Consider the following 26,713-nt stretch of genomic DNA (forward strand, 5'->3'; position numbering starts at 1 on the left):
CATATTGTATAAACACATTCTAGGGGTATCCGGGTCCACGTTTTGGCTTATATTTCAAGACCCTAGTGATCCAGGGGTATGAAAATTATCATGTAATATAGCACTAATCAACAGCTTTCATTTGATGTCCATATTGTATAAACACATTCTAGGGGGACCTTGGTCCACGTTTTGATCTCAAGACCCTAGACACGTAGCGAAAAAAAAGGTAGACGTTGGCCGATTCTCAAACCTACCCAATATGCTCACAAAATTTCATGAGAATCGGTTCAGCCGTTTCGGAGGAGTTCAGCCTCTAAAACCGTGACAGAAGAATTTTATATATTAGATTATTATTATTTTTTTTAATTAAAATACATATCGCTTTAACTACATTCCTATAATGCGAAAATCTTTTTATTTGATTTTCAGAGCCAAATAAAACACAATAAAGAGAGCAGCATTACCCAATAAAAAAATTGTGAATAACGGTTGCAACCAAAATGAATAAAAATTTTATAAATATAGCGCAAAATAATAAAATCAACTAAAATGTATATAATTTAATTTTAATAAATTACTATTAGTAAAAACAGAAAATAGCAAAAAAAGTGCAAAGTGTAAATTAGTGTATAATTAAATCCAGAAGAGTAGTAATAGTTGTACAAGGATAAAGGAATTTGTGCATAAAATATGTAAATTACAATAAATTTTTTAAATAAAACGTTTAACTTGTTTTCTAAACAAATTTCGACGCCAGCTTTAAGCGTGTGATACTTTTTTTTTTAAACTATAAGTTAAATTTAGCTTACTGTAAACGGAGTGTTAACGTTTAACGGACTTAATTCGGTGGGAGTTTAAAAAAGAGTCACCTTTCATTTCTATATTGCTCACAGCAGAATTTGGAGCGGCCTACGCTGAATCAACTGTACCCTAGCCCAAAGCTATTAAAACCATACGCGCGTAATATTAAGTAACAGAAATAGAAATTTTATAGCCGTGAAGGAATTGGTATATAGCATAAATATTTTAAATATTTTATAATAACAATAATAATGAATATTTATGACATCAACAAATATTAACGTCCTCGCATTTATGCTAACAGCTCAGCTACAGCAACAACAGGGAGTGCAACAATAACAATAGCACAGCAGCAGTAAACGCCACGCATCAAAATGGATTATAGCCAATTAGATGCCAATATAAATGGCAATATAAATACGGGCAATATCAATACAAATGATTTCCTAGCCATATTTACTTCAACAATACCCACCGATGTGACTGCAACGTCGGCGACGCCAGCAGCTGGTTGGCCTGGAGGCGGAGGTGAAGGAGGCGGCAGTAAAAATTTCATACGAGTACTGCCATTAGACGACAAACAGCCAGCCTATTTATCCGCCCCGTTTAACAACTACAAAAACAATACCACAAACAGTAGCAAGATCATCGGCTTGCTAGGCAACAGCAGCAATATTCCTTCAATCACAAACAATGCAACACTCCTTAACCCGCCTTTAATAACTGTCGATACCAACGATGCTGAAACCATTGGCGGTGGCGGTGGCGATGACGGTCAATATGGCTTAACCAATTTACTCGAGAGCACATTACAAGGCACCATTACAACACTTATTCCAAATAATTATGTCAACGATAGTTACTATTTTTTGAATAGCAACTTTTATAATAATAGTACAATATTCCAAGGCAGCAATTATACCAATCAAACGTTAATAACGACTATGGCAGCAGCGAATCTAACGAGCAATTTAACCGAAGTGCATTGGGATGGTCGCTATCCAAGTGGCTATACGTTGCCTCAAATTGTCGTTGCTTCAGTGATAGTGACGATATTAATGATAATTATTGTTGTTGGCAATATGCTGGTCATAATTGCGATAGCGACTGAGAAATCTTTAAAGAATATACAAAATTGGTTTATTGCTTCATTGGCGGTGGCAGATTTCTTTCTTGGCCTTATCATAATGCCGTTCTCGTTGGCGAATGAATTAATGGGCTATTGGATATTTGGTAGTTGGTGGTGTGATATACACTCGGCGATGGATGTTTTATTATGCACTGCATCAATTATGAATTTGTGTCTCATATCATTGGATCGGTATTGGAGTATAACGAAGGCTGTGGACTATCTTAAGTCTCGTACGCCAGCACGTGCCGCTGGTATGATTGCGTTTGTGTGGACATTGTCGGCATTGATTTGCATACCTCCGCTATTGGGATGGAAGGTGAAAATGCCAGAGGGACCATTGCCGAAATGTGCGGTAAGTATTGGAATTTTATACGACATAGCTCAATTTTCAAACACATACACTTCAATTGAAATATGTATATATATATATATATATATATATATATGTAGCTGGGTTGGGATAAATGCATTCATGTGTTAATGCTATTGTAATAAAAAATTATATGCTTCTGAAATTTTAATGTTAATGTAGAAATTAAATGCACTTTTTCATAAAAAGTAATGCCCATCGAAATATTTTGCCATTCGCAATATTTGGTATATTTCGGACTATATCAGAAACTGTATACCGATGTGAAAAAAATTTCCTTATAATACACGTCGTTTGCAAAATATGGTCGGATGAGCGCATGCCTCCAGATTAGAACTTAAGTGTACTCTGCCCAATCCACAGAAAGGCGATGTCAAATTCCGCGCGGAATCTGTGGGAGATCGAAGCCCACAATCAACATACTGACTGGACCTTATCAGTGCGACTTCCTGCCTTTGATGCTTATATGCTGCTATGTCTCTCCGAGCCATTCGAAACTAAACGAGGCTTCAGACAAGGCGACTTCTTTTCGTGCGTTTTCTTTAAAATAACGCTAGAGAAGATAATTCGCAACTAAGTCTTGATGTTACAATCTATTATAAGAGCATACAATTACTGGCATATGCTGATGATATTGATATTATTAACCTGAACAATGGCGCTGTGAGTTCTGCCTTCTCCATAAGCAAAAAATGTGGGTCCTGCAATACGAAGAAGAAGTACTTGCTGAAAGAATCTACGCATTTGCACTTTGGCAGACAAGTCACTGTTCACAGATATAAATTCCAGACTGTCAAGGAGTTCGTCTATTGGGATCCAGCATTAACAGCATAAACAATGCCAGCTTAGAAATCAAACGGAGAATAATTCTTACTAACAAGTGCGACTTTGGACTGAGTAGGCAATTGGAAAGTAAAGTCCTCTCACCACGAACGAAAATCTCGCTCTACATGTCGCTCATCATATCTGTCCTGACGTATGGCTCAGAATCGTGGTCAGTGTGGGAATCGAGTACCATGCGCAGATTACGAAAAATAATTGACTACTTTTTAAAATAACTTGAATTGAGAATAGTTTAATTCCCAAAAGAAGTCATTACTACCCAGCTCTGACCACTGACAATATCATTGTTAACGTTTTTTTTACCAAATGGGATATGCCATCAGAGTATAAAACGAACCGTAGTTAAGATAAAGTCAGATTTTATCAAAATAATTTCAAAGCGCGTTTTCCTCTGGGGCTCCCACACAACCTTAAAATTTTGATTTCTTATTTATCCGCAATATCTCAAAAACAATTTCACTATTTCGAATAAAAGTGTGCTTGTAGACAACATTCTTTATCTGAACTCTTTTATTCAAATTCAATTGCTTAGGAAGAATAAAGATTTTGTCACAATAATTAATTTATTTAATCGCAAGTATTTGATTTGAATAAAATATATGTTTAGGTGACACGCTATATTTTAAGATTTATTATTTGAATTGTGCTGCTTAGTATGTCTTTACAAGGTTGCCACCTTATCGAAATAATAGAAAATTTTACGAGATATGCCAGAATGAGTATCAAAAGCTAGTTTGTTTACGTGGTATTTCAAAAGAAACATTCTTATTATATGCCAAATAAATCCTCTCAGTCTAGTGTTCAGACGTCTAAGTAGATAGTAGATAGCTAAGCACTTAAATGCTTTAGCTTGAAGGCAAACGCACAACTCGTTTCGTTTGTTTGTTCTATCATTTGCTAGGAAATTGGAAACCACAAAATTGTCTTCTGTTTTCTTTCCTATTTGAATGAACGACTTTGCTTCGACGCACGAACGGGGTCTGAGGTTTGGTAGCTCTAGGCGGCATATTTTTGATGTACATAAGTATATATAAATGAAATTGCAGTAAGCGGGAAATTGAGGAAAAACATTTATGCTGATAATAGCTAACAAGCTTAATTGTCTTATTTGAGAGCTAAATTCATCGAAGATTAAGTCGGCAGCAGAATGTACACAAAAGTTCAATTAGTTATATTTGACTAAGAATTCACAGTTGATTAGAAAAACATTACATATGAAATAATTGAAAGCAAATTATCTTTAATTGTTGAATATCGTGTATTAAGAGAATATGTCAAACGGTAGCAAATTAGCTAGGAAAATAATATATATATTTTTTTTATTTCAAATAATGATGTGACACAGTGCACACTCACATAAGTATCTGCTAATTTCTGAATAACAGTAGATTTTACAAGTTGGAAGATATATTTCCCACCAGTCCGTATTCAGAAAACATTTAAAAAATTATGAAAGTCGTAATATGCTTTGCTAAGTTCGATATTTAAACATTTAATCATTTAGGCCCACTTGGAGTACGGCAAGTTAAAATTTTAACTCAGAGTTAACCTAACATGAGAGTTTAATATATTACTTTTTTGAAAAAATTTTAATTGACTCCGAACTACAAAAAAAAGCTACCATTCTGCAGGTGGGCCTTAATGTTTTTAAATTAACTAGAGCTCACCCAAAACTATCATAAACAAATACTTTTAACGATTTGAGATGAATTTCGTTATCTTCTCATAGGTAACAACTGATACAAGTAAGTTATTGTTTTATTATGGGCTTGTTGTCGGTAGCGAATTATTATCATCAAGTTATCGGATTGTCATCGGCTTCCCATGGATTTCTTATCGGCTTAGTAGAGAACGGGTTCAAATATGTAATCGATTTTATATTGAAATCTTATCGGTGTCTGTTTCATAACAGACCGAAGGGTCGTCGAATAGGTAATTTTTTGATAGCAAATCGATAAATTTTCGATTATTTTTCAGTAACAAATCGATATTTTTGTAACAAAATATCGATAGCTTTTAGATGCTAATGGAATACATTTTTGATAATTTCGCCAAAAAATCCAAAACTCGCCCATAAAATCAGTAACTCATTGATAACATTTGTTATCGTATTGGTAACATTTGTTATGTATAACACTTCGATAACAAATAGATAATTCGTTAATACCACACCTATTAGAAGTTGATAGCGCGTCGATCAAAAATGGATAAAACCCCTATAACCCGTTGAAAACTCATATATACCACTTTGATAACCGATTGATAACAGCCATTGCCTTACATTTATTTGCTGCCTGATTCTGTTCATATCGAGGTGCCGAAGGAAAACTAGCATTTGAGCTTATGCGTCTCACGAAATTTAGCTCTTTTGTTTTGTGACACTTTCGTCTTCTGGATAGCGAAAAGTAACACTCAAACTCATTTTATTGCTTCTCACGTTTTCTTTAGATATTTATCATATGAGTTATTTGAAACCTTGCATCCGTTACTGAAGCTTCCCACAAAAAGCATATTCAATGATATCAATCCGATTCTGATACCTTGTAAATTGGTAGAGCAATAGAACATTTTAAAAGGAACGAAAGGATAATGCTCATTGGAAAAGCTCGAGTCAAAAGTATTTCGCTGGTGTTTCTATCATAAATGGCCGCGGAACACGAGAACCATATGTAAATACTTTAAAGGTTGGTGCCGCATGTTCATTCAGTCCTTTCTATTCCTTTCTTCTATTTAATTTAATAAAGAAAAATTAAATTTTATTAACTATACACAAATTTGCTGCATCCAACAAGACGAATAAATAGTCCAAAGTGAATATTCTCCTTTGTTTTTGTAAACACTATCAGCAAAGAAACTTACACATCCATATTGAATTCCTATTCAATCACTCCTGACTTACTCATATTTGTTGGTTCTCGCGCTTTACTTCCAACAAAAAACTATGTATAAAGTCCTCGTTCATAGCATCGCCAGATTCAGCTTTTCCAATAGAAATTCGTGCAAATATCCTTTACAACTATCGACCATGTAAATATATAAGTAGGAAAATATTTACCCGACGTTAACGCTTACATTCTGGATTAGATCATTTCGTAAGCGAAAATGTTCACATAAAAAAATTTACAATCGAAAAAAACTTTTTGCGGCTTTTAGTATAAAATTCATAGATGATTCTGACATGTATTGAATTTCGTTCAAATGTTGAAAATAACTTTCAGTAACCGCTGCTGGGGATTTTATGCGAATTTCGATTTAAGGACATCTTACATCTATTGTAATCAAAGAAATCGGCAACCGCAAACCAACATCACTTTATCAATACCATAATTCATCATCATTGTCAGTTATTTACATCATAACACAATTTCCATTTCATTCTCACTTTATTTCTTTTGCTTTATCTTTCATTATGTGGCGTGAGCAAAGAAGTTTATATTTTTGTATCATAACATTTTAAAAATACGTTTTCAAGCATCTTTGCGAGTTTTGAATATTTTAAGTTGATCTGTTTGCCAAATCCACACACTTTTCGTGTTGTTATTATTTTTGTTATTATATCAATAGTTATATCTACTTACCTACAAATCTCATTCATGCGGAACCTTTTTACACAAGTGGCAAGCAAATACGGATGATGAAATCAGGGCAAATAAATAATAAAATCAATTTCAAAATTTTACAACGGTACAAATATTCCTTTACAGCTTCTTTTCTATTACACCAAACCACAAGAAAAATTTGAATGAACGAAACTTTATTGTAAAAAAGCAAAAAAAAAAAAAAAAGCGGTGTTCACCTGATAAAGAAAAGATAAAATTTTTTTTTTTTGAATTATGATATAAATAAATTTACACCGCTGTTAATTTTTTCGTTCTATGTCCGCACTCTTTTATTGTTTAATGGTAGATAAATGGCGAAGATATGAATTAAGTAGCGCCAGATAACGCAAGGTAAGGCAGACTTTCAACAAAATCAACCTTAGCAAAAAAAAAAAAAGAAATATTTATAAGTCAACATTAGAAAAGCTTTAAACGTGCTAAGGAAGCACTTAGGCGCATTTCCTTTTGCTATTTTTGGATGAAAAAAGCGTGGCATAGCTGATAGAAATCAGTGAATAGACCATGGAAACGGAAATGAAATTTCTCTATTAACTCACATAAAAGTGCCAAATAAAGCAAAAACAAATTTATTTCAAAATTGATGAAAGTCCGGATGAACGTGAACGTTATCACGAAAAAGTTAATTTTAAATAATGGTTGGCTTATCTGAAATTTCTGGGAAAATTCGCAGATAAGCAGCAGCTGTTAAGAATATAAGAATAGAAAATGTTTCGAAAAATAGCCAAATTGTTTCCTTTTTTTTACTAAATGATGCTATATTTTTGCAACTGCCGTGGTGTGATGGCGGCGTACTCCGCCTAGCAGTTCTTATTAGTTACGGACATGTCAAGGTTACGGACATAGCATAAAACGAAATGGCAATTACAATAGTGTAGACTTGTGCGGTAACCCTTTTTGTTGCGATATTTACATTATCTTTAAAATAACTATGCAAAGGTGAACAGTCGTGTTAACGGAAAAGCGGACGGACATGAACTTATCGGAGTTTTATGGGGACCCTCACAATTTCGGTTCATTTATGCCTTTATTTATAACAATTCATTTATTAGGCACTAAATCAGGTAGGTATATAATAAAGCTGTAATAAAAACGGAAAAAGCAACTTTACTAATAAATAACTTGTCACTTGATAAGCATGTTACGGGCAGATAACGATTTGACATATTTTTTGGTTTATAGCCAAATATACATTTCAAAAAACTTGCAAATGTCATGCGAAATATATTCGAAAATCATTTGATTCATTTAGTAAATTTGCAGTTTTATAGGATGGTTGAACTGGTCGGTCCGTGAGGACCTCACATGATTTAATATGTCCAAAATGTTTTATTTTATAATTAATTTTGACCGCAGTTTCTACCATCAGTGAATATATTAAGTAAATAAGTTTTAAGTTTAAAAGTTACTGAGAGCCTTTGAATTATCATTCCAGGAACATTTTTGAAATGACGAGTTCACAAAATATAGATCTTGCCGTCTTTATCCAAAACTGTGTTGTTTTGTTTCTCTTGTTCTATAGGAAATTTCGGCCGAGCTTCCCTTTCAATTCGCCGTACAGTATTTTATTTTTATTTTTTTGTCTACAAGTCGGCGGGACGTTTGTAGTATCTGCGTAGTAGTAATGTCTACGATAGACATACACTTATACAAAAAAGCGATGAATAACAACATCTGTAAGGAATGTGAATTATCGCGGAATCTAAACCTCGGGTGTAACCGAACATTATATAGTCGGCCGTAATCTTCAGTCGCACAGTTCCTTAGGTTGAACCAGTCGTTCACATAGACTGGCACAATTCCTTTTATTTCTGAGGTATCTTTTCTCGAAATTTTAAAAAATATTATCCGAAGAGCAGCCCCAAATTTGTATCAAATAATAATCAAACGCAGTAGGGCTGGAACCCTTACCAGATATTAATTTCCACGGACACTACCCTTCTCACCCATAAAGGGCCTAAATATTATGCTCGAACTCCTCCCAGTATACCTATACGGTAAGCTCTAGGCTAGGTATAATGCTGTTCGACATCAGATTGGGTCTTACCACTATTCTAGGAACCACCCCGGAAATCTTCACGAAAACCTTCACACATAATGACAATGTGAGTCAAAATATCGTTCGCGCTCCTTAAGTATTGGGCTACCGAGCTATTGCAGCAGAACTAACAGCCACCGAGAAGACTGATCGATGGCTACTAATCTTGCAATGTACTTTAATGGTCGAACAACGATCAAAGCTCTTCAAGGCCGGAACACTTCCTCAAAGGTTGCAATAGATTGCAGATAGTTGGTAAAGGAGCTATCCTCTCGACGCAAGACATTAGTGATATGGGCTCGGGTCACAGTGGTGTACCTGAGAGCTGTGTTACTGATGTGCTAGCGGCGAAAGGAATCAAGATGATCAACTCTGCGAATATACCTTTGATTGTACCTGTAATATATAAATTTTACGTAGTTAATGTAAACAAACGACAGTAGTTTCGCACGCGTAAGCAATGATTAAGGCAGAAAGAGCACCAATTTTTTTCTTAGAGTGATCAGAAAATCTAAATTTAAAAACTGGCTTTGGTACGTGTGCCATAAGAACGCACCTGTGCCGTAGACATTTTTTATTTGTGCACTAACATTTTTTTGGGAATAAGTATATTTTACTTTTTACTATACCCAGCTGTACTTGTACACAGAGTATTATAACTTTTATAAGTTTGAAGCTTCAATTTGATAAATTGAGGAAGATGTGACAAAATGTAATGGTTACCCTACTGGGTAGCTTAGAAAGCTCCTCTGAAATGCATACACCTTCCCCGTGTTACCCCACCGTGTGCACCTTGCTCGATGTCCAGCCCGGAGTTTCAGCCATTGTCGTGGGAAAAGAAAAAGAAATGGAGTAACACTGGTAGTTCAACACCAGCAGGCCATACAAAAAAACATTATGTGCACACTAATCGACTCACTTACAAAGTCAACAAGGATAAACAACCTTGTAACCAGATTACCAAATATACAACAAATCACGTTCAGTGAAAGCAAACACTTCTTATCCTTACCAATATCAGTATCGGTTCTATGTTCCTCAAAATTTAACTTAGTGCCTCACATAAACCTGGCCATATAACCCTTTGGACTGATTTGCGATAGCGCCAATACCAGTCCTTCGCTTCCTTCGTAAAGAGAATCTGTGCATGTTCACACATTACGTTAAAATTTCCCGATAGAGCATCTACAACTTGAGATTCTATTCTGTAAATAAAATTTTCTACGGTCAATTACTTTGATCCGTTAAATTTGATGTCCCAGCTGGAAATAAGTTGGGATATTTTGCCAGCGTCAGTCACACTAGACATATCACTTAGTCTGAAATTATCGTTCCTTGGAAGTGATAGGGGCTCATTTAAGAAACTGGGTATATCCTGCGGCCAATTGACATTATCGGGTTGCTGAGGCGGAATGCTAACATCATTAATGTTTGTGTTATCTATATGAAACCTACTAAGAACGCTAGCTAACGAGCTTTGAATTCTATTTTCAATAAGTTGAGATACCCTACTTTTGAACTCTTCTAATTCTGAAGCTTGCCTAGCAGATACGACAGCGGTAACTATGCTTCGAATACGGCTTTCGTTAAGGTCCGTATTTGCTGGGGGTGCGTTTGCAGTAGCTGAGGGATTACCGGTATTGTGTTCCGAAGATGTTTGCTGTTGCGGAGGTTGCATCTCTTTTTGCTGCTGTTGTTGTTGTTGATGACCACCCGTTTGTGGTACAGTTGCCTGGGTTGCATTAGTAGACATTCCGCTTTGAGACGTAGTTTTCGATCGGGTACCCATTACGGAGGTATTGGGGTTTGTACATTGCTTAGAGCTGCAAGTCGCTCTGCACTGTGGGCAAGTTTGGTTATTTTTAAGCCAATTTAGTAGACACGTACGGTGAAATAAGTGGCTACAAGCGGTTTGCAAAGTTTCGTGGTTTTTCCTAAAATATTCCTGACAGAGTATACAAAACTGACCGGAATTTCTAGGCAAGTTTTCGTTGCTGTAGCGTTCAGACATATCGACGATTTCTATCTCCACTAGCTTTAAAAAAAATTATTTATTTTATTTTATTTGTTTTTATAATTTTTGTTTTAGTTTACTCTCCACAAAAGATATAACAAGTTATGTATTTCTCTTCTGTCCAAAGGTTTCGTAAAGTTGTAAGAAGGCATAAATATTGTAAATAAGGATAGCGTGTGAAAGAAAAATTAAATGAAAAAAAATGTGACTTGTAGTCATATTCCGTATTATTCTCAGATATGATTCCAACAAATCTGACTCATCGAACTTTGGTTCGAAGTTTAAAAGTAATGAACCTTTCAGCTGAATTATATCGGTCAGTAAAATGCACAATAAGTTTGTATTTTAACTGCATTCCAATATACAATAAGGCAAATCGTAATTCCCTGAAGGTATAACGAGCATCAATATATTTTCACGTGCAATTGTAAATGCACTGAACAACTACAAAGGCATTCCTTGAAAAATGGTATAAGTGAATTTTTAAAAAAAATTTGACATAAATATCAAGAAAACCTTCGGAGCTCCCACGTTCAGTGGGCCCCACGTTGGGCGCCATTCTACTCATTTTTGACAATTCGTAAACTTCAGTAATAGAATATTAACAATCAAACAATGATTGATACTATTCACAATGAAATTATATGTATCTAAGTTAGTGAATTAAGTCATAGTTAAGACATAAGTTAAGTTAGTGCATTGGTTTATTTAAAATAAAGAATTGAATTTTGGAAGCAAAAAATGATAGCTTTGTCGGTATGGAACCCAGTACAAAAAATCCTCTTTTCTGAAAAATCGGTTGTATGGAGGATATATGCTATAGTGATACGATCCGGTCGGTTCCGACAAATGTCTAATCGGACACCCAAGTACACCCGCTCACCAAATTTTATCAAGATATCTCAAAAATTGAGGGACTAGTTCGCATACAAACAGACAGACGGACAGACGGACATGGCTAAATCAACTCAGCTCTTCATCCTGATTATTTCGGTATACTTAATGGTGGGTCTATCTATTTTCCTTTAAAGACTTACAATTTTGGGATTCGTGACGAAATTTATATACCATTTCATTTTCATGAAAGGTATAATTAGTTCAGAATAGAACCATATGTATATGTATTATTGAGCAGCCTTGTAACACTATTAAGCACACAAAACAAACAACAGTAGCTTTTCAAGTGTACAGCTGGGTATGAATTTTCGGTTTCACCCGATCTTAGACTTCCTTACTTTTTTTTTTAATAAACAAGGTTTTATTTTTCAAATATTGAGCCGTAGGAAACGCATTTTAATTCTTCCTGCTTGCTAAGAAAAGGATTTCAACTAGAAAACAACAACAAATTAAGCGAGCAGGAACAAGTTGCTAAATTTTTGTTGCTTTTCAATATACAATTATTTATAAGCAAGCAGAAAAAATTTAGAATTGAGGAAATGCATGCAAAAAATGGTCAAGACTCGATGCTTCCTTTTTGCTTAAAGCAGCTCAATAGGAAGAAAAGATTTCTGAAAATTCAATTTGTATGATTATCTACCAAGCTGGTAATTTGTTATAGATCCTTCTGAAAGTGACTTCGCTGCCATTTAGCAGTTCATCACATTCACATGACATCACGTACAAAATTTATTGTTCTCATTCTATCATCAAACATACAATCCTATATATGCATGTATGTATTTGTCGTTTTTATTTAAAATAAAATAACATATGAAAATTGTACGCTGGATTATGCGCAATGTTATGGGAGCTGTCCTTGAATGAAGAGCGTTGAGTACACCAAGTGCTAATGAAGTGTGTGTTACTATAATATGTGATATCCCAGTAAGCACACGAGATCGCTCCAATACATTGGCGAGTTCCAACTCTCTGCCTCAACAACAGTCGCTAAAGATTTTTTTCGCTAGCGGAACGCGTATTTGACTTTTTGGTGTTTAAAAAATTTTTAGTTTCCCGTTTTCGCATCTTTTGGCGTTCTCGGCTCGTCTAATAATCTCAACTTTGTAATAATATCGAACCGATAAATTAGTTTGCCTCGAATTCGTCTAGAATTCGAAATTTATTTTTCGAGAAAAGAAAATTTCGAGTATTCTCCTCGAAACAAACGAATCATCTCCGTTTTAAGTTAATTTGGATATGTGTTTTATCAGTGTACATTCTTTTTGCGAATGTATCCGCGGTACGCTGCTGTCAAAATACTAAATTTTAATTGTATGGATAAATAAATCAAAAATGCATGTTGTGTATGTATGTAAATATGCGTACTTAATTGCGGCTTAGCTCAAATGATTTGAAATACATTTTGACAATTGATTTTAATTGGCATCACCATCAACCATGGCCACCACTCGCTCTCTATTGCGTTAATTGCTGGAAACAAAAGAAATGAAATCAGCTGCTAGATTCATAAACGATTTGCATGCAATCATGCACTGAACGTTAGTAAAGTAAGGTCTCTCGGCGACGAGCACGCGAATGGTCTCCACGATTGTTGTCAACAAGTTTTTGCTTAAAGTATTTGGCTCGCTAATTTGTTAGCTACAAATACCTACATGTGTATTTACTAGACCCTGTCGAAAAAGTTATAGTCCACTCCTAAACTATAAACTTGTTTTGAGAAGGTCGCGGACAAACTTTCTATTATTTTTCTGATCTGATGATCCTTGCTATACAATATTTAAAAAAGTTTCCGAGAGCTCTCAACATAAGTTTCAAATTTGAGAGCAGTTATTCTAAATTGAACTAGATGGTCCGTGAAGACCTCACATGAACTGAAAAACCTTATCAGAAACCAGTATCTAATTATAAAAAACCTTCCACCCTTTTGGCAAGTACTAGACAATTTTTAGGACTTATGCTATTTGCTACTTATAGGTCTGATAGCCGTGCCAATCCTCAGAGCTGATGCTGAATGATAAAAGTAACTTTGTTTATCTAAGGTTGTAAGATCTGCACATTAGCTATCAATCATATATCAGATTAAACTATTTTTATCCAGTGTTTCTACTGCTTCAATCACGGCTTCTATCAAAAATACAACAGTGATCTGCCAGCTTTTAGGATCTGGTCATTTTCGGGCCTGCGAAGAAGTCTGAAATGAGCAGCAAAATTTTTTGTTATAGAACAAAGAGGCAAGGGTTTTTTAACCCGCACTAAAAACCGATCATAAGAGACCTGTCGAAGCGCAAGTAGGGTGCAAGTTTATCATACTTGATGACGCTACATCACTATGACCATATGGTCTGCGCTCAAGCTGCCCCGTGGTATTGAGTGTCATTGCAGTTGATTGTTCTTTGTCATCAGGTTTGCAGGCTGAATGTGCAGAATGACATACCTTGCAGCCGTCGAGGTTCTTTTGAAGACTCTCGCTATGCTAAGCACTGATATCCTTTATATCTCTTCTAATTTTTTAAGGTACCTTCTTTTTTTGAGTGGTCGTCTACCAACCAGACACAGGAAGAGAGAGCCGTTCATGGATATTTGATACTAAGTTTCTACTGCAGGATCGCACTTCCTGGCTTAAGCCTAAATCTATGCGGGATCTTAAACATCCAAGTAAACAAGACCATATCCGTATTCTCCGTAGATCCCCATGTATGTGTATTCCGAAGCGCCCGATCGATCAAAGAGATAATTGTTGGAAGGGGGTTTCCACTTGTGATAACTACAACGACATCTGCGTGTGCAGTAATTGTAACGGGTTCCTCGTCGAAGCACCTATGTGTAAAGCTTATAACTAGCGTCCACGCCAGAGGTGATAGTATTCCTGCCTGCGGCGTGCCCCTCTCCACAGATTTCGTGACCTTATGCAGCCTTCATTGTTAAGTAATCTTTCTGCGATTTAACATGCAGCTGGTCCATCTGGTTATGGCTGGACTTACTTCTAGGTCATTAAGACCATCCCTAATCACCTGCTTAGAATCATTTTTGAAAGCCCCGGCAATATCTTCCAAGACTCCTAGGGCATACTCCTAATATTTCAAGGCTCTCTTTATGTCTATAACCACGGCACTGCAGTGTCTACCGACTTGCATTTGAAGTGCCCATGCTTGGTTTTGGACTTGATCAGCCTCTAAAAGGTTCTGTTTTGTTGCAGTGGCAGTGTCTTTCCTCGAAGGTTTTTGGGTAGTGTTAGTGATGTTGATGGTTTTTTGCCGGATATAGATTCAGTACCCTCTGGTAATAAGCAACATTTAGCTACTAGCCCGACCATCTCGAGAACGATGTGATATGATTTGCTATGGCCTTCCCCGTTTTCGGTAGGAAAACGTCACGAGAACTTCTACAAGAGTTGGATACATGATTCAGTCTTATGCACCCGTCATTGTAAGCCATTTTGCGATCGCTCCACTCGAGATCTATAGCTTGGCATGGAATATATTATCTGGAACCGTCGATACTTAGTTTAATGTACATAGCTGTTTGTGTCCATGATTGATTTTCAGATTTTTATCATTCTTTCGGTCTATCGCACACTTCGTGCTGGTTTACTATGCCACGAAATGTGCATAATTTACCGTATATCAATTGGTATTGTGGTTGTGTGTATGTGTGCGAGTGTGTGTGGGTGTGTGTTGTTAGCTTTGTTGCCACTTGCAAATTAATTCAGCCAACATAATATTAGTATTTAGCGTTTAGCCAAATAATCCACAAAAAATCGCGGAAAAATGGCAAAGCCAAATAAACATAATTACATTATTTATTTATAAATAAACAAATGAAAGTAATGAATAAATAAATATATGAAAGTAATATAGAGCCTAAGTAGTGAGCTGCTACCATAATGTCCAGCTCAACCCTTACAACATAATGAAGATATTTACGTATTGTATATGAGCGCGATTGGATTCTTGTTTTTATTCGCGGTGTTTGTGAGGGCGATTTGTTTTTATTTTGGGCAAATTTTAAAATCAGATAAACATAAATATGATTTCCTTTTTTACTCTTTTGGAAAGTGAGTTTTTTAATGCTCATAGAATGCCAACGAGTATATAAAACAAGTAAGGAAGGCTAAGTTCGGGTGTAACCGAACATTAAATACTCAGCTGAGAGCTTTGGAGACAAAATAAGGGAAAATCACCATGTAGGAAAATTAACCTAGGGTAACCCTGGAATGTGTTTTTATAGCATGGGTATCAAATGGAAGGTATTAAAGAGTATTTTAAAAGGGAGTGGGCCTTAGTTCTTTAGATGGACGCCTTTTCGAGATATCCCAATAAGGGTTGACCCTAGAATGAGTTTGTACGATATGGGTATCAAATGAAAGGTGTTAATGAGTATTTTAAAAGGGAGTGGGCCATAGTTCTATAGGTGGACGCTATTTCGGGATATCGCCATAAAAGTGGACCAGAGGTGACTCTAGAATGCGTTTGTACAATATGAGTATCAAATGAAAGGTGTTAATGAGTATTTTAAAAGGGAGTGGGCCTTAGTTCTATAGGTGAACGCCTTTTCGAGATATCGCCATAAAGGTGGACCAGAGGTGACTCTAGAATGTGTTTGTACGATATGAGTATCAAATGAAAGGTGTTAATGAGTATTTTAAAAGATAGTGGGCCTTAGTTCTATATTTGGACGCCTTTTCGAGATATCGCCATAAAGGTGGACCAGAGGTGACTCTAGAATGTGTTTGTACGATATGAGTATCAAATGAAAGGTGCTAATGAGTATTTTAAAAGGGAGTGGGCCTTAGTTCTATAGGTGAACGCCTTTTCGAGATATCGCCATAAAGGTGGACCAGAGGTGACTCTAGAATGTGTTTGTACGATATGAGTATCAAATGAAAGGTGTTAATGAGTATTTTAAAAGGGAGTGGGCCTTAGTTCTATAGGTGAACGCCTTTTCGAGATATCGCCATAAAGGTGGACCAGAGGTGAATCTAGAATGTGTTTGTACGATATGAGTATCAAATGAAAGGTGCTAATGAGTATTTTAAAAGGGAGTGGGCCTTAGTTCTATAGGTGAACGCCTTTTCGAGATATCGCCATAAAGGTGGACCAGAGGTGACTCTAGAATGTGTTTGTACGATATGAGTATCAAATGAAAGGTGTTAATGAGTATTTTAAAAGGGAGTGGGCCTTAGTTCTATAGGTGAACGCCTTTTCGAGATATCGCCATAAAGGTGGACCAGAGGTGACTCTAGAATGTGTTTGTACGATATGAGTATCAAATGAAAGGTGCTAATGAGTATTTTAAAAGGGAGTGGGCCTTAGTTCTATAGGTGAACGCCTTTTCGAGATATCGCCATAAAGGTGGACCAGAGGTGACTCTAGAATGTGTTTGTACGATATGAGTATCAAATGAAAGGTGCTAATGAGTATTTTAAAAGGGAGTGGGCCTTAGTTCTATAGGTGAACGCCTTTTCGAGATATCGCCATAAAGGTGGACCAGAGGTGACTCTAGAATGTGTTTGTACGATATGAGTATCAAATGAAAGGTGCTAATGAGTATTTTAAAAGGGAGTGGGCCTTAGTTCTATAGGTGAACGCCTTTTCGAGATATCGCCATAAAGGTGGACCAGAGGTGACTCTAGAATGTGTTTGTACGATATGAGTATCAAATGAAAGGTGTTAATGAGTATTTTAAAAGGGAGTGGGCCTTAGTTCTATAGGTGAACGCCTTTTCGAGATATCGCCATAAAGGTGGACCAGAGGTGACTCTAGAATATGTTTGTACGTTATGGGTATCAAATTAAAGGTACTAATGAGGGGTTTAAAAGGGAGTGGCCTTAGTTTTATATGTGAAGGCGTCTTCGAGGTATCGACCAAAATCTGGACCAGGGTGACCCAGAATATCATCTGTTGGGTACCGCTAATTTATTTATATATGTAATACAACGAACAGTGTTCCTGCCAAGATTCTAAGGGCTTTTGATTTCGCCCTGCATAACTTTTTCATTCTCTTCTACTTAATATGGTAGGTGTTACACCCATTTTACAAAGTTTTGTATAAAGTTACATTTTGCGTCAATAAACCAATCCAATTACCATGTTTCATCCCTTTTTTCATATTTAATATAGAATTACGGAATTTTTTAATTTTTCGTAATTTTCGATATCGAAAAAGTGGGCTTTGTCATAGTCCGATGTCGGCCATTTTTTACACCAAGGTAAAGTGAGCTCAGATAAATATGTGAACTAAGTTTAGTAAAGATATATCAGTTTTTGCTCAAGTTATCTCGTTTTTTTTATTTTTATTTTTTCTTGTTAGCGGCCAAGCGGAAGGACAGGCGGTCGACTGTGTATAAAAACTGGGCGTGGCTTCAACCGATTTCGCCCATTTTCACAAGATACCTCAAAATTTACTTAAGCTATCGTGTTTAAGAACTGACGGACGGACGGACATGGCTAAATGAATTTCTTTTTTCGCCCAGATCATTTTGATATATAAAAGTCTATATCTATCTCGATTAGTTTATGCCGTTACAGATTGGCGATATGCGAACAAAGTTATTATACTCTGTGAGCTCTGCTCAGCTGAGTATAAAAATGACTTATAAAAAATTGGATTGCCAACTCATTTACCAAGACTGTAAGATTAAACGGCGAATTGTTTTTATTTCGAGTAATGCAGATTCTGATAAAATACAAACGTGACTAAATTTTTTGTAAAATTTCACGGCATATAGTGGTTAAGTTTGTATCGACAAAAAAAAATTTGAGCATTTTCACACAGAACTCGGAAGAGAAAACTAAGAAGTTTTTGGTTACGAATTGGAATCTCATTTTTTTTTTTTTTTGTTTAAGTTACCTGGACCAATTTAAGTTTATATGTGACCGAAATCGTTTATTTATATATTTATGGGTGAGGGTAAGGCTTTTTCAACTGAGCACAGTTTTCACCAAAACCAATAGTTTGCGATGATATTTGGTTGGCGCCGAATCTTGTGATCGAGAAGAACACTGTGTGAATTTTGTTGCAAAATTCTGCATGGTTGTTTTTAAATTGGCAATTAAATATTTTTGGACTGTTTTGGGAAATTAATTGTTTATGCGAAAGTAAGCGTCCAAATGGGACAATTTTTATACTCAGTTGAGCACAGCTCACAGAGTATATTAAGTTTGATTGGATAACGGTTGGTTGTACATATATAAAGGAATCGAGATAGATATAGACTTCCATATATCAAAATAATCAGGGTCGAAAAAAAATTTGATTGAGCCATGTCCGTCCGTCCGTCCGTCCGTTAACACGATAACTTGAGTAAATTTTGAGGTATCTTGATGAAATTTGGTATGTAGGTTCCTGAGCACTCATCTCAGATCGCTGTTTAAAATGAAAGATATCGGACTATAACCACTTTTCGATATCGAAAATTTCGAAAAACCGAAAAAGTGCGATAATTCATTACAAAAGACAGATAAAGCGACGAAACTTGGTAGATGAGTTGAACTTATGACGCAGAATAGAAAATTAGTAAAATTTTGGACAATGGGTGTGGCACCGCCCACTTTTAAAAGAAGGTAATTTAAAATTTTGCAAGCTGTAATTTGGCAGTCGTTGAAGATATCATGATGAAATTTGGCAGGAACGTTACTCCTATTACTATATATACGCTTAATAAAAATTAGCAAAATCGGAGAAGGACCACGCCGACTTTAAAAAAAAAAATTTTTTTAAAGTAAAATTTTAACAAAAAATTTAATATCTTTACAGTATATAAGTAAATTATGTCAACATTCAACTCCAGTAATGATGTGGTGCAGCAAAATACAAAAATAAAAGAAAATTTCAAAATGGGCGTGGCTCCGCCCTTTTTCATTTAATTTGTCTAGGATACTTTTAACGCCATAATTCGAACAAAAACTAACCAATCCTTTTGAAATTTGGTAGGGGCATAGATTTTATAACGTTAACTGTTTTCTGTGAAAATGGGCGAAAGCGGTTGATGCCATGCCCAGTTTTTATACACAGTCGTTCGTCTGTCCTTCCGCATGGCCGTTAACACGATAACTTCAGCAAAAATCAACATATCTTTAATGAACTTAGTTCACGTGCTTACTTGAACTCACTTTATCTTGGTATGAAAAATGAACGAAATCAGACTATGACCACGCCCACTTTTTGGATATCGAAAATTACGAAAAATGAAAAAATGCCATAATTCTATACCAAATACGAAAAAAGGGATGAAACATGGTAAGGTAATTGGATTGTTTTATTGACGCGAAATATAACTTTAGAAAAAAACTTTATAAATTGTTGTGACACCTACCATATTAAGTAGAAGAAAATGAAAAAGTTCTGCAGGGCGAAATAAAAAACCCTTAAAATCTTGGCAGGTATTACATATATAAATAAATTAGCGGTATCCAGCAGATAATGTTCTGGGTCACCCTGGTCCACATTTTGGTCGATATCTGGAAAACGCCTTCACATATACAACTACCACCACTCCCTTTTAAAACTCTCATTAATACCTTTAATTTGATACCCATATCGTACAAACTCGTTCTAGAGTCACCCCTGGTCCACCTTTATGGCGATATCTCGAAAAGGCGTCCACCTATAGAACTAAGCCCCTCGCCTTTTTAAAATACTCATTAACACCTTTCATTTGATACCTATATCGTACAAACATATTCTAAAGTCACCCCTGGTCCACCTTTATGTTGATATCTCGAAAAGGCGAACACCTATAGAACGAAGGCCCACTCCCTTTTAAAAATACTCATTAACACCTTTAATTTATACCCATATTGCACAAACGCATTCTATAGTCACCCCTGGTCCACCTTTATGGCGACATCTAGAAAAGGCGATCACCTATACAACAACCACCGCTCCCTTTTAAAACCCTCATTAATACCTTTAATTTGATACCCATATCGTACAAACACATTATAGAGTCACCCCTGGTTCACTTTTATGGCGATATTTCGAAACGGCATCCACCTATAGAACTAAGGCCCACTTCCTTTTAAAATACTCATTAACTCCTTTCGTTTGATACCCATATTGCACAAACGCATTCTAGAGTCACCCCTGGTCCACCTTTGTGGCGATATTTCGAAACGGCGTTCACCTATAGAACTAAGGCCCACTCCCTTTTAAAATACTCTTTAACACCTTTCGTTTTTTGCCCATATCGTACAAACGCATTCTAGAGTCACCCCTGGTCCACCTTTATGGCGATATCTCGAAAAGGCGACCACCTATACAACAACCACCGCTCCCTTTTAAACCCCTCATTAATACCTTTAATTTGATACCCATATCGTACAAACACATTATAGAGTCACCCCTGGTTCACTTTTATGGCGATATTTCGAAACGGCATCCACCTATAGAACTAAGGCCCACTTCCTTTTAAAATACTCATTAACTCCTTTCATTTGATACCCATATCGTACAAACGCATTCTAGAGTCAACCCTGATCCACCTTTATGGCTATATCCCTAAATGGCGTCCACCTGTAGAACTACGGCCCACTCCCTCATAAAATACTCTTTAATGCTTTTCATTTGATACGCATGTCATACAAACACATTCCAGGGTTTCCCTCGGTTCATTTTCCTACATGGTTATTTTCCCTTATGTTGTCACCACAGCTCTCAACTGAGTATGTAATGTTCGGTAACACCCGAACTTAACCTTCCTTACTTGTTTAGGTATAGATTCAAAAGACATTCAAGTACAGGGCAAAATCATTTTTTTTGCAAAAATTGTTTTTGTTGTTGGTTTGCAATAAATTGTCTATAAACAGTTGAACATTTAAACAATTTCTCCGCCTTGCAGAAGGAAATTTTAAAAAACATCTTACGTAAGACCCATTTGTGGGATAATCTACGAAAAAAAAATGCTTGAGATCGGACATAGTTTGAAAAAATTGCTTTGTTTTATGAAAGCTTTGGTAGTAAAATTTTTTTTCAATAAGGATAAAAATAAAAATAGAGTTATTAATAATTATTTTGTTTGCATTGATATTAAATACGAGCATATTGGTGAACAAAATGCCGAATCCAAATCACTGGTGAACTATTTTCAAAAAAATAACCATAATGCAGTGTACACAAATTTAGTGCGAATAAGTGATGAAAATGTTAAATTTAGCGAACTAGCCGGAAAATACGTGGGTCCAACGTGTAGGAAATATTTATACTACGGAAAATTACAATCGTCTTCTAATGGAAATACTGGGCATACCCTGTGCAAAGGTTATAATTATTTTTTACGTCACGTAAATATATTCCACTGTTGAAGACCGCTCGCAAAATGTTGTGGAAAATCCTATGGATCTCCAAGCCATCGACATTAGATCGAGCAAAAATGTCATCAAGTTCCAATTACATTAAGAATACTGCCATCAGTAGTTCGCCTTATTTTTCAGATTTTTTTTCACTGTCGTCCATAGGATTTTCTACAATATTTTGTTTAAATGTTCAATTGTTTATAGAAAATTTATTGCAAACCAACAACAAAAAAATGATTTTGCCATGTACTTGAATGTCTTTTGAATCTATACCTAAAAAATTGTCCCATTTGGACGCTTACTTTCGCATAAACAATTAATTTCCCAAAACAGTCCAAAAATATTTAATTGCCAATTTAAAAACAACCATGCAGAATTTTGCAACAAAATTCACACAGTGTTCTTCTCGACCATACGACTGGGCGCTGACCAAATATCATCGCAAAATATTGAATTTGGTGAAAACGGTGCTCAGTGGAAAAACCTTACCCTTATTTATTTATTTATTTAATTATTTAATAGTCTACAATTTAAAATTTATACAGACTAAAATGTTCGATTTACTTAAAATATGTAGTATATGCGCTATAATACAATATAACATATTTATTCTATAAATTTATAAGTATGATGGATTGTTGTGCATCAATTCTTATAAGTATGCCCAAGCAAGCAGCCGTCGTGAGGATCTCTGAAGGACGAGAATTGCTCAGAAAAGAGCTGCGTGCCCATTAGGGAGCCGACGTGAAGCACTCATAAAGGAGCCAACGCGAAATGCTCATGAGGGAACTGTTTGCCCAGTAGGGGGCTCTCGTGAGATGTAATGTATGTTGTAGATGACGTGACCAGTACGTTTTTGTAATATATTTATTAGGCGTATGATCTTATCACACTTTTATGTGTTTTGACTTAGCTGTGCGCATTAGATAAGCATTTTATAATTTAGGTTAAATAGTAAACTTTTCTTTATCAAGAAAGGCGAGTCTGAAATATCGAAGTTGATGTAGTGCTTGTTGAAATCCAGACACAAACAAGGGAAAGCTTCGTTCATTTCAAAATTAGATCTGGATGTACTCAGGAAGAGTGGTTGAAAATGTCTTGATGGCCTCATAGGGACATTAATCTTTATCTCACTAAGTAAAAATGAACTATTCACAATCCCTCCCAATAACTTCACCATGAACAATACACCCAATATTTCCCTGCGGCTCTCAAGGGAACGAAGGGTAATAAGCTTCAAGCGGCTATTATAGGATGGAAGATTCCTTGTTGGATCCCACGATAAGTGACTTAACGCAAAAAGCAGGAACTGCTTTTGAACCGATTCCAGCTTGTCACGATAAACCTGATACCGTGGGTTCCAAACAATTGACGCGTATTCTAGTATCGGTCGAACTATGGCAGTAAAGAATGCTTTTGTAACGTAAGGGTCCATAAATTCTTTAGACCATCGTTTAGTGAAAGCTAAAACACCTCTTGATCGAGCCACACAAGTTTCAATATGATATTTGAAGTCCAGTTTGGGGTCCATTGTGACACCGAGATCGATGAAGCTAGTAACTTGCCCAAGCTGATAGTCACCTATCGAATAATTATGTATCTGATATGATTTTCTAGTAAAACTCATGAATTTGCATTTGTTTAGGTTGAGGGCCATTTCATTGGCGTTGCCCCATTGAACTAAGGTATCCAAATCATTCTGAAGAAGTAGTCTGTCTTTAGGGCTTTGAATGGGTCTAAAGAACTAAACATCATCGACTTACATTAAAATCTCGGAGTGAGTTAACATACTTGGAAGATCATTGATAAATATTTAAAATAATAGCGGCCCAAGATGGCTTCCTTGAGTTACGCCAGATGTAATTTTGATGAATTGCGATGAGACTTCTTTAAAGATAACTTTTTGCATCCTTCCTGTTAAGTAAGTGGAGATCCATCCTAGAAACGTCGATGAGAACCCCATACAGTCAAGTTTGTTAATAAGAATTTTATCAAAAGCCTTTCTAAAGTCTGTGTAAATTACATCTGTTTGAAGGTTTTTTCTAAAGTTTCTAGAGACTTGCGTTGTGAACTCAAGCAAATTTGATTCGGTTGATTTACCTCTGCAGAACCCATGCTGAGATGGGTGGATTATTGGATATAATGAGTGAGCTAAATATTTTGTAACAATGCACTCGAAAATCTTCGGCATGTCACTAAGTTTTGCAACGTTTTGCTACGCTAGATTTACTGCCACTTTTGTACGTGGTATTATAAAAGATTCTTTGCACAAAATAGGAAATATTCCTTCTTTTAGAGAGGCATTAAATATATTAGTTAAGGGCTGATAAAGAAATTCAGCTCAACTTTTCAGAAAAACAGTGGGAATCTTATCAGAACCACTAGAATAAGAAGTCTTCAGGTTTTCCAGCTTTAAAAATACATCTGTAGCATATATTAACGGAACTCGTACACCGTCAAGCATTGGAAACCCAAGTAGAGGTCTGGGTTGTCGTGAAGCCGACTCGCAGTAGTTTGATTTAAAGAAATCAGCAAACATATCAGTAATTATGATGTCATCACTTGAAATCATGTTGTCAAATTTCATGACAGATGGAAAACCAGTAGTCTTACGTTTGGAGTTAACAAAATCGTAGAACGACTTGGAGTTGGAAGAAAGATGAAGCTTTAGCTTTTCTAAGTAGTTCTTGTAGCATATCTTGCTCAGAGAATTATATTTGTGACGCAAAATAGAATAAACACTATAGTCACTTGACAAACCAGATTTCTTATATCCCTTAAACCAGCGAGTTTTTTTTATTTTTTAAGTAGTTCAATTCTCTAGTGCACCAGGCAGTTTTAAGTGGTGCTCTAGGGCGAGAAGTTTGAGGAACGCAAGTATGAAAAATGCGGTGTAACACATTAGTGAAATGCAGGACGCTTCCTTCAACATCTCCATCATATTGAGGCCAAATTATATTGGATACCTTGTCTTTCAGCATTGTCGGTTTTTCGAAATAAAAATCGAACAGAAGACAAAACGTTTTGATTGAAAACAACATGTTTTAGTTGTCGGGAAGTTTCAGCAATAATTTTCAATGGTGGGTGATACACAAAAAATTAATTTGCTAAGAAATTCTTCCTAACAGCATTACGTACCACATATCCAATTTATTCGGAAGGGCTGTTTGTTTCAAAAAACCAAGGCAATCGACTAACCTGGAAAAATATGTAGGCTGTTTTTGTTGTACTAATAGTTCCTCGCTGCAGGCTCGTCACGTCATAACTGACCAAAAATTTTTCATCAAAAAATAAATACAAGGCATGGTATATAATTTTGAGGATACATTTCGCTAGCTTTTTACGTTTTTATTTTTCGAATGGCATCTGCAAGCAGATGAACTTTCGCTGAGAACTTTTCCATGGCTGAAATACAATGGGAATGTTTGCAAAATATTTGCCGAGGAGCGAAACTGCTTAAAGAATTTTTTAATCGGTTTTCCCTTTCTTTGATCTTGGTGTATTTGGTGTAGTGCGAGATCACGCTATTTTTATGGCACGGCTGCCGCCACCGCTCACATTATATATCTGGCAAGGCGGCTGCATACGGGACGTATATGTTGTTGTTGTTGTAGCGATAAGGGCACTCCCCGAAGGCCTTGGGGAGTGTTATCGTTCCGGTAACAAGCACCATAAAGGTACTAGCCTGACCATTTCGGGAACGATTTGTTATGACCACATGAAACCTTCTAGGCCATACAGCCCTCCCACCTCCTGGATACATCAGGAGTTCAGGGTCGCCAGAGCGTCGGCTGTTAATGAAGCAAGATTCGCCACTAGCAGGTGAGGTTGGCAATTTTGTTGGATAAGCTATATATTGCATTGAAAGTGTTGCGCAACACGACCCCTTGAATCTATTTGGAATTTTAGTCGCCTCTTACGACAGGCATACCTACAGCGAGTATATTCTAAGCCCCTTAAACCGCTAGGGGGACGGGACCTAGATCAAGCCTTATGGTTCGAGCAATAGTCTCACTGACTTCGCATACTCCAGTGCTCTTATATATAATAATGCATCTCTTGAAATTTCATCTGTTGTGACCAATTAAAAAATGTAACAGCTCAAAACTTAAGGCTTGGTTTCCTCTCAAAGCGTGCCGCTATGTTACGATCGCTAAAAAGCGGCCGGTATACTCACCGTTTTCATCGGCACCGCTTTGTTGGAAACTGCGAACAGTTACGGCAGATGATTCGCAAAATTTAATTTTGCATTTTTGCGGCAGAGCTCACAGAGTATATCAATTTTGTTCGCATAACGGTACCCCGTAACAGCATAAACTAATAGAGATCGCTGTTTAAAATGAACGAAATCGGACTATAACCACGCCCACTTTTTCGATATCGAAAATTTCGAAAAACCGAAAGAGTGCGATAATTAATTCATTCAATTCATCAATTCAAAGACGGATAGAGCGATGAAACTTGGTAGGTGGGTTGCCCTTATGACGCAGAATAGAAAATTAGTAAAATTTTGGGCAATGGGCGTAACCCCGCCCACTTTTAAAAGAAGGTAATTTAAAAGTTTTGAAAGCTGTAATTTGGCAGCTGAGTATGTAATATTCGGTTACACCCGAAATTATCCTTCCTTACTTGTTTATAAATAATTTCAATTATTTGACAAAATGTTCACCGCTTTGACAATAGCTGTGGTAAAAAATGGTGATGAACGAGTTTCTACCGTCATG

At 36.2% G+C, this 26,713-nt stretch overlaps 1 protein-coding gene across 3 annotated transcripts in view; it reads left to right on the top strand.

Moving 5' to 3' along the window:
* Window positions 1-1,093: 1,093 nt before the first annotated feature.
* The window catches only part of Octalpha2R (alpha2-adrenergic-like octopamine receptor), a 330,917-nt gene continuing 305,297 nt past the window's right edge, over window positions 1,094-26,713 (top strand). For 2 of the 3 annotated variants that reach the window (XM_067763474.1, XM_067763475.1), the window contains exons 1-3: window positions 1,094-1,254; window positions 1,471-1,512; window positions 1,597-2,267. In XM_067763474.1, the coding sequence (XP_067619575.1) occupies window positions 1,158-1,254; window positions 1,471-1,512; window positions 1,597-2,267 (810 nt within the window). In that variant the 5' untranslated portion in view covers window positions 1,094-1,157. Of the gene's footprint in view, window positions 2,268-26,713 lie in introns of all 3 variants that reach the window. The other variant, XM_067763473.1, reaches the window with a different exon arrangement.

Source organism: Eurosta solidaginis, chromosome 1 (assembly GCF_040869045.1).
Source record: "Eurosta solidaginis isolate ZX-2024a chromosome 1, ASM4086904v1, whole genome shotgun sequence".
NCBI lineage: Eukaryota > Metazoa > Arthropoda > Insecta > Diptera > Tephritidae > Eurosta > Eurosta solidaginis.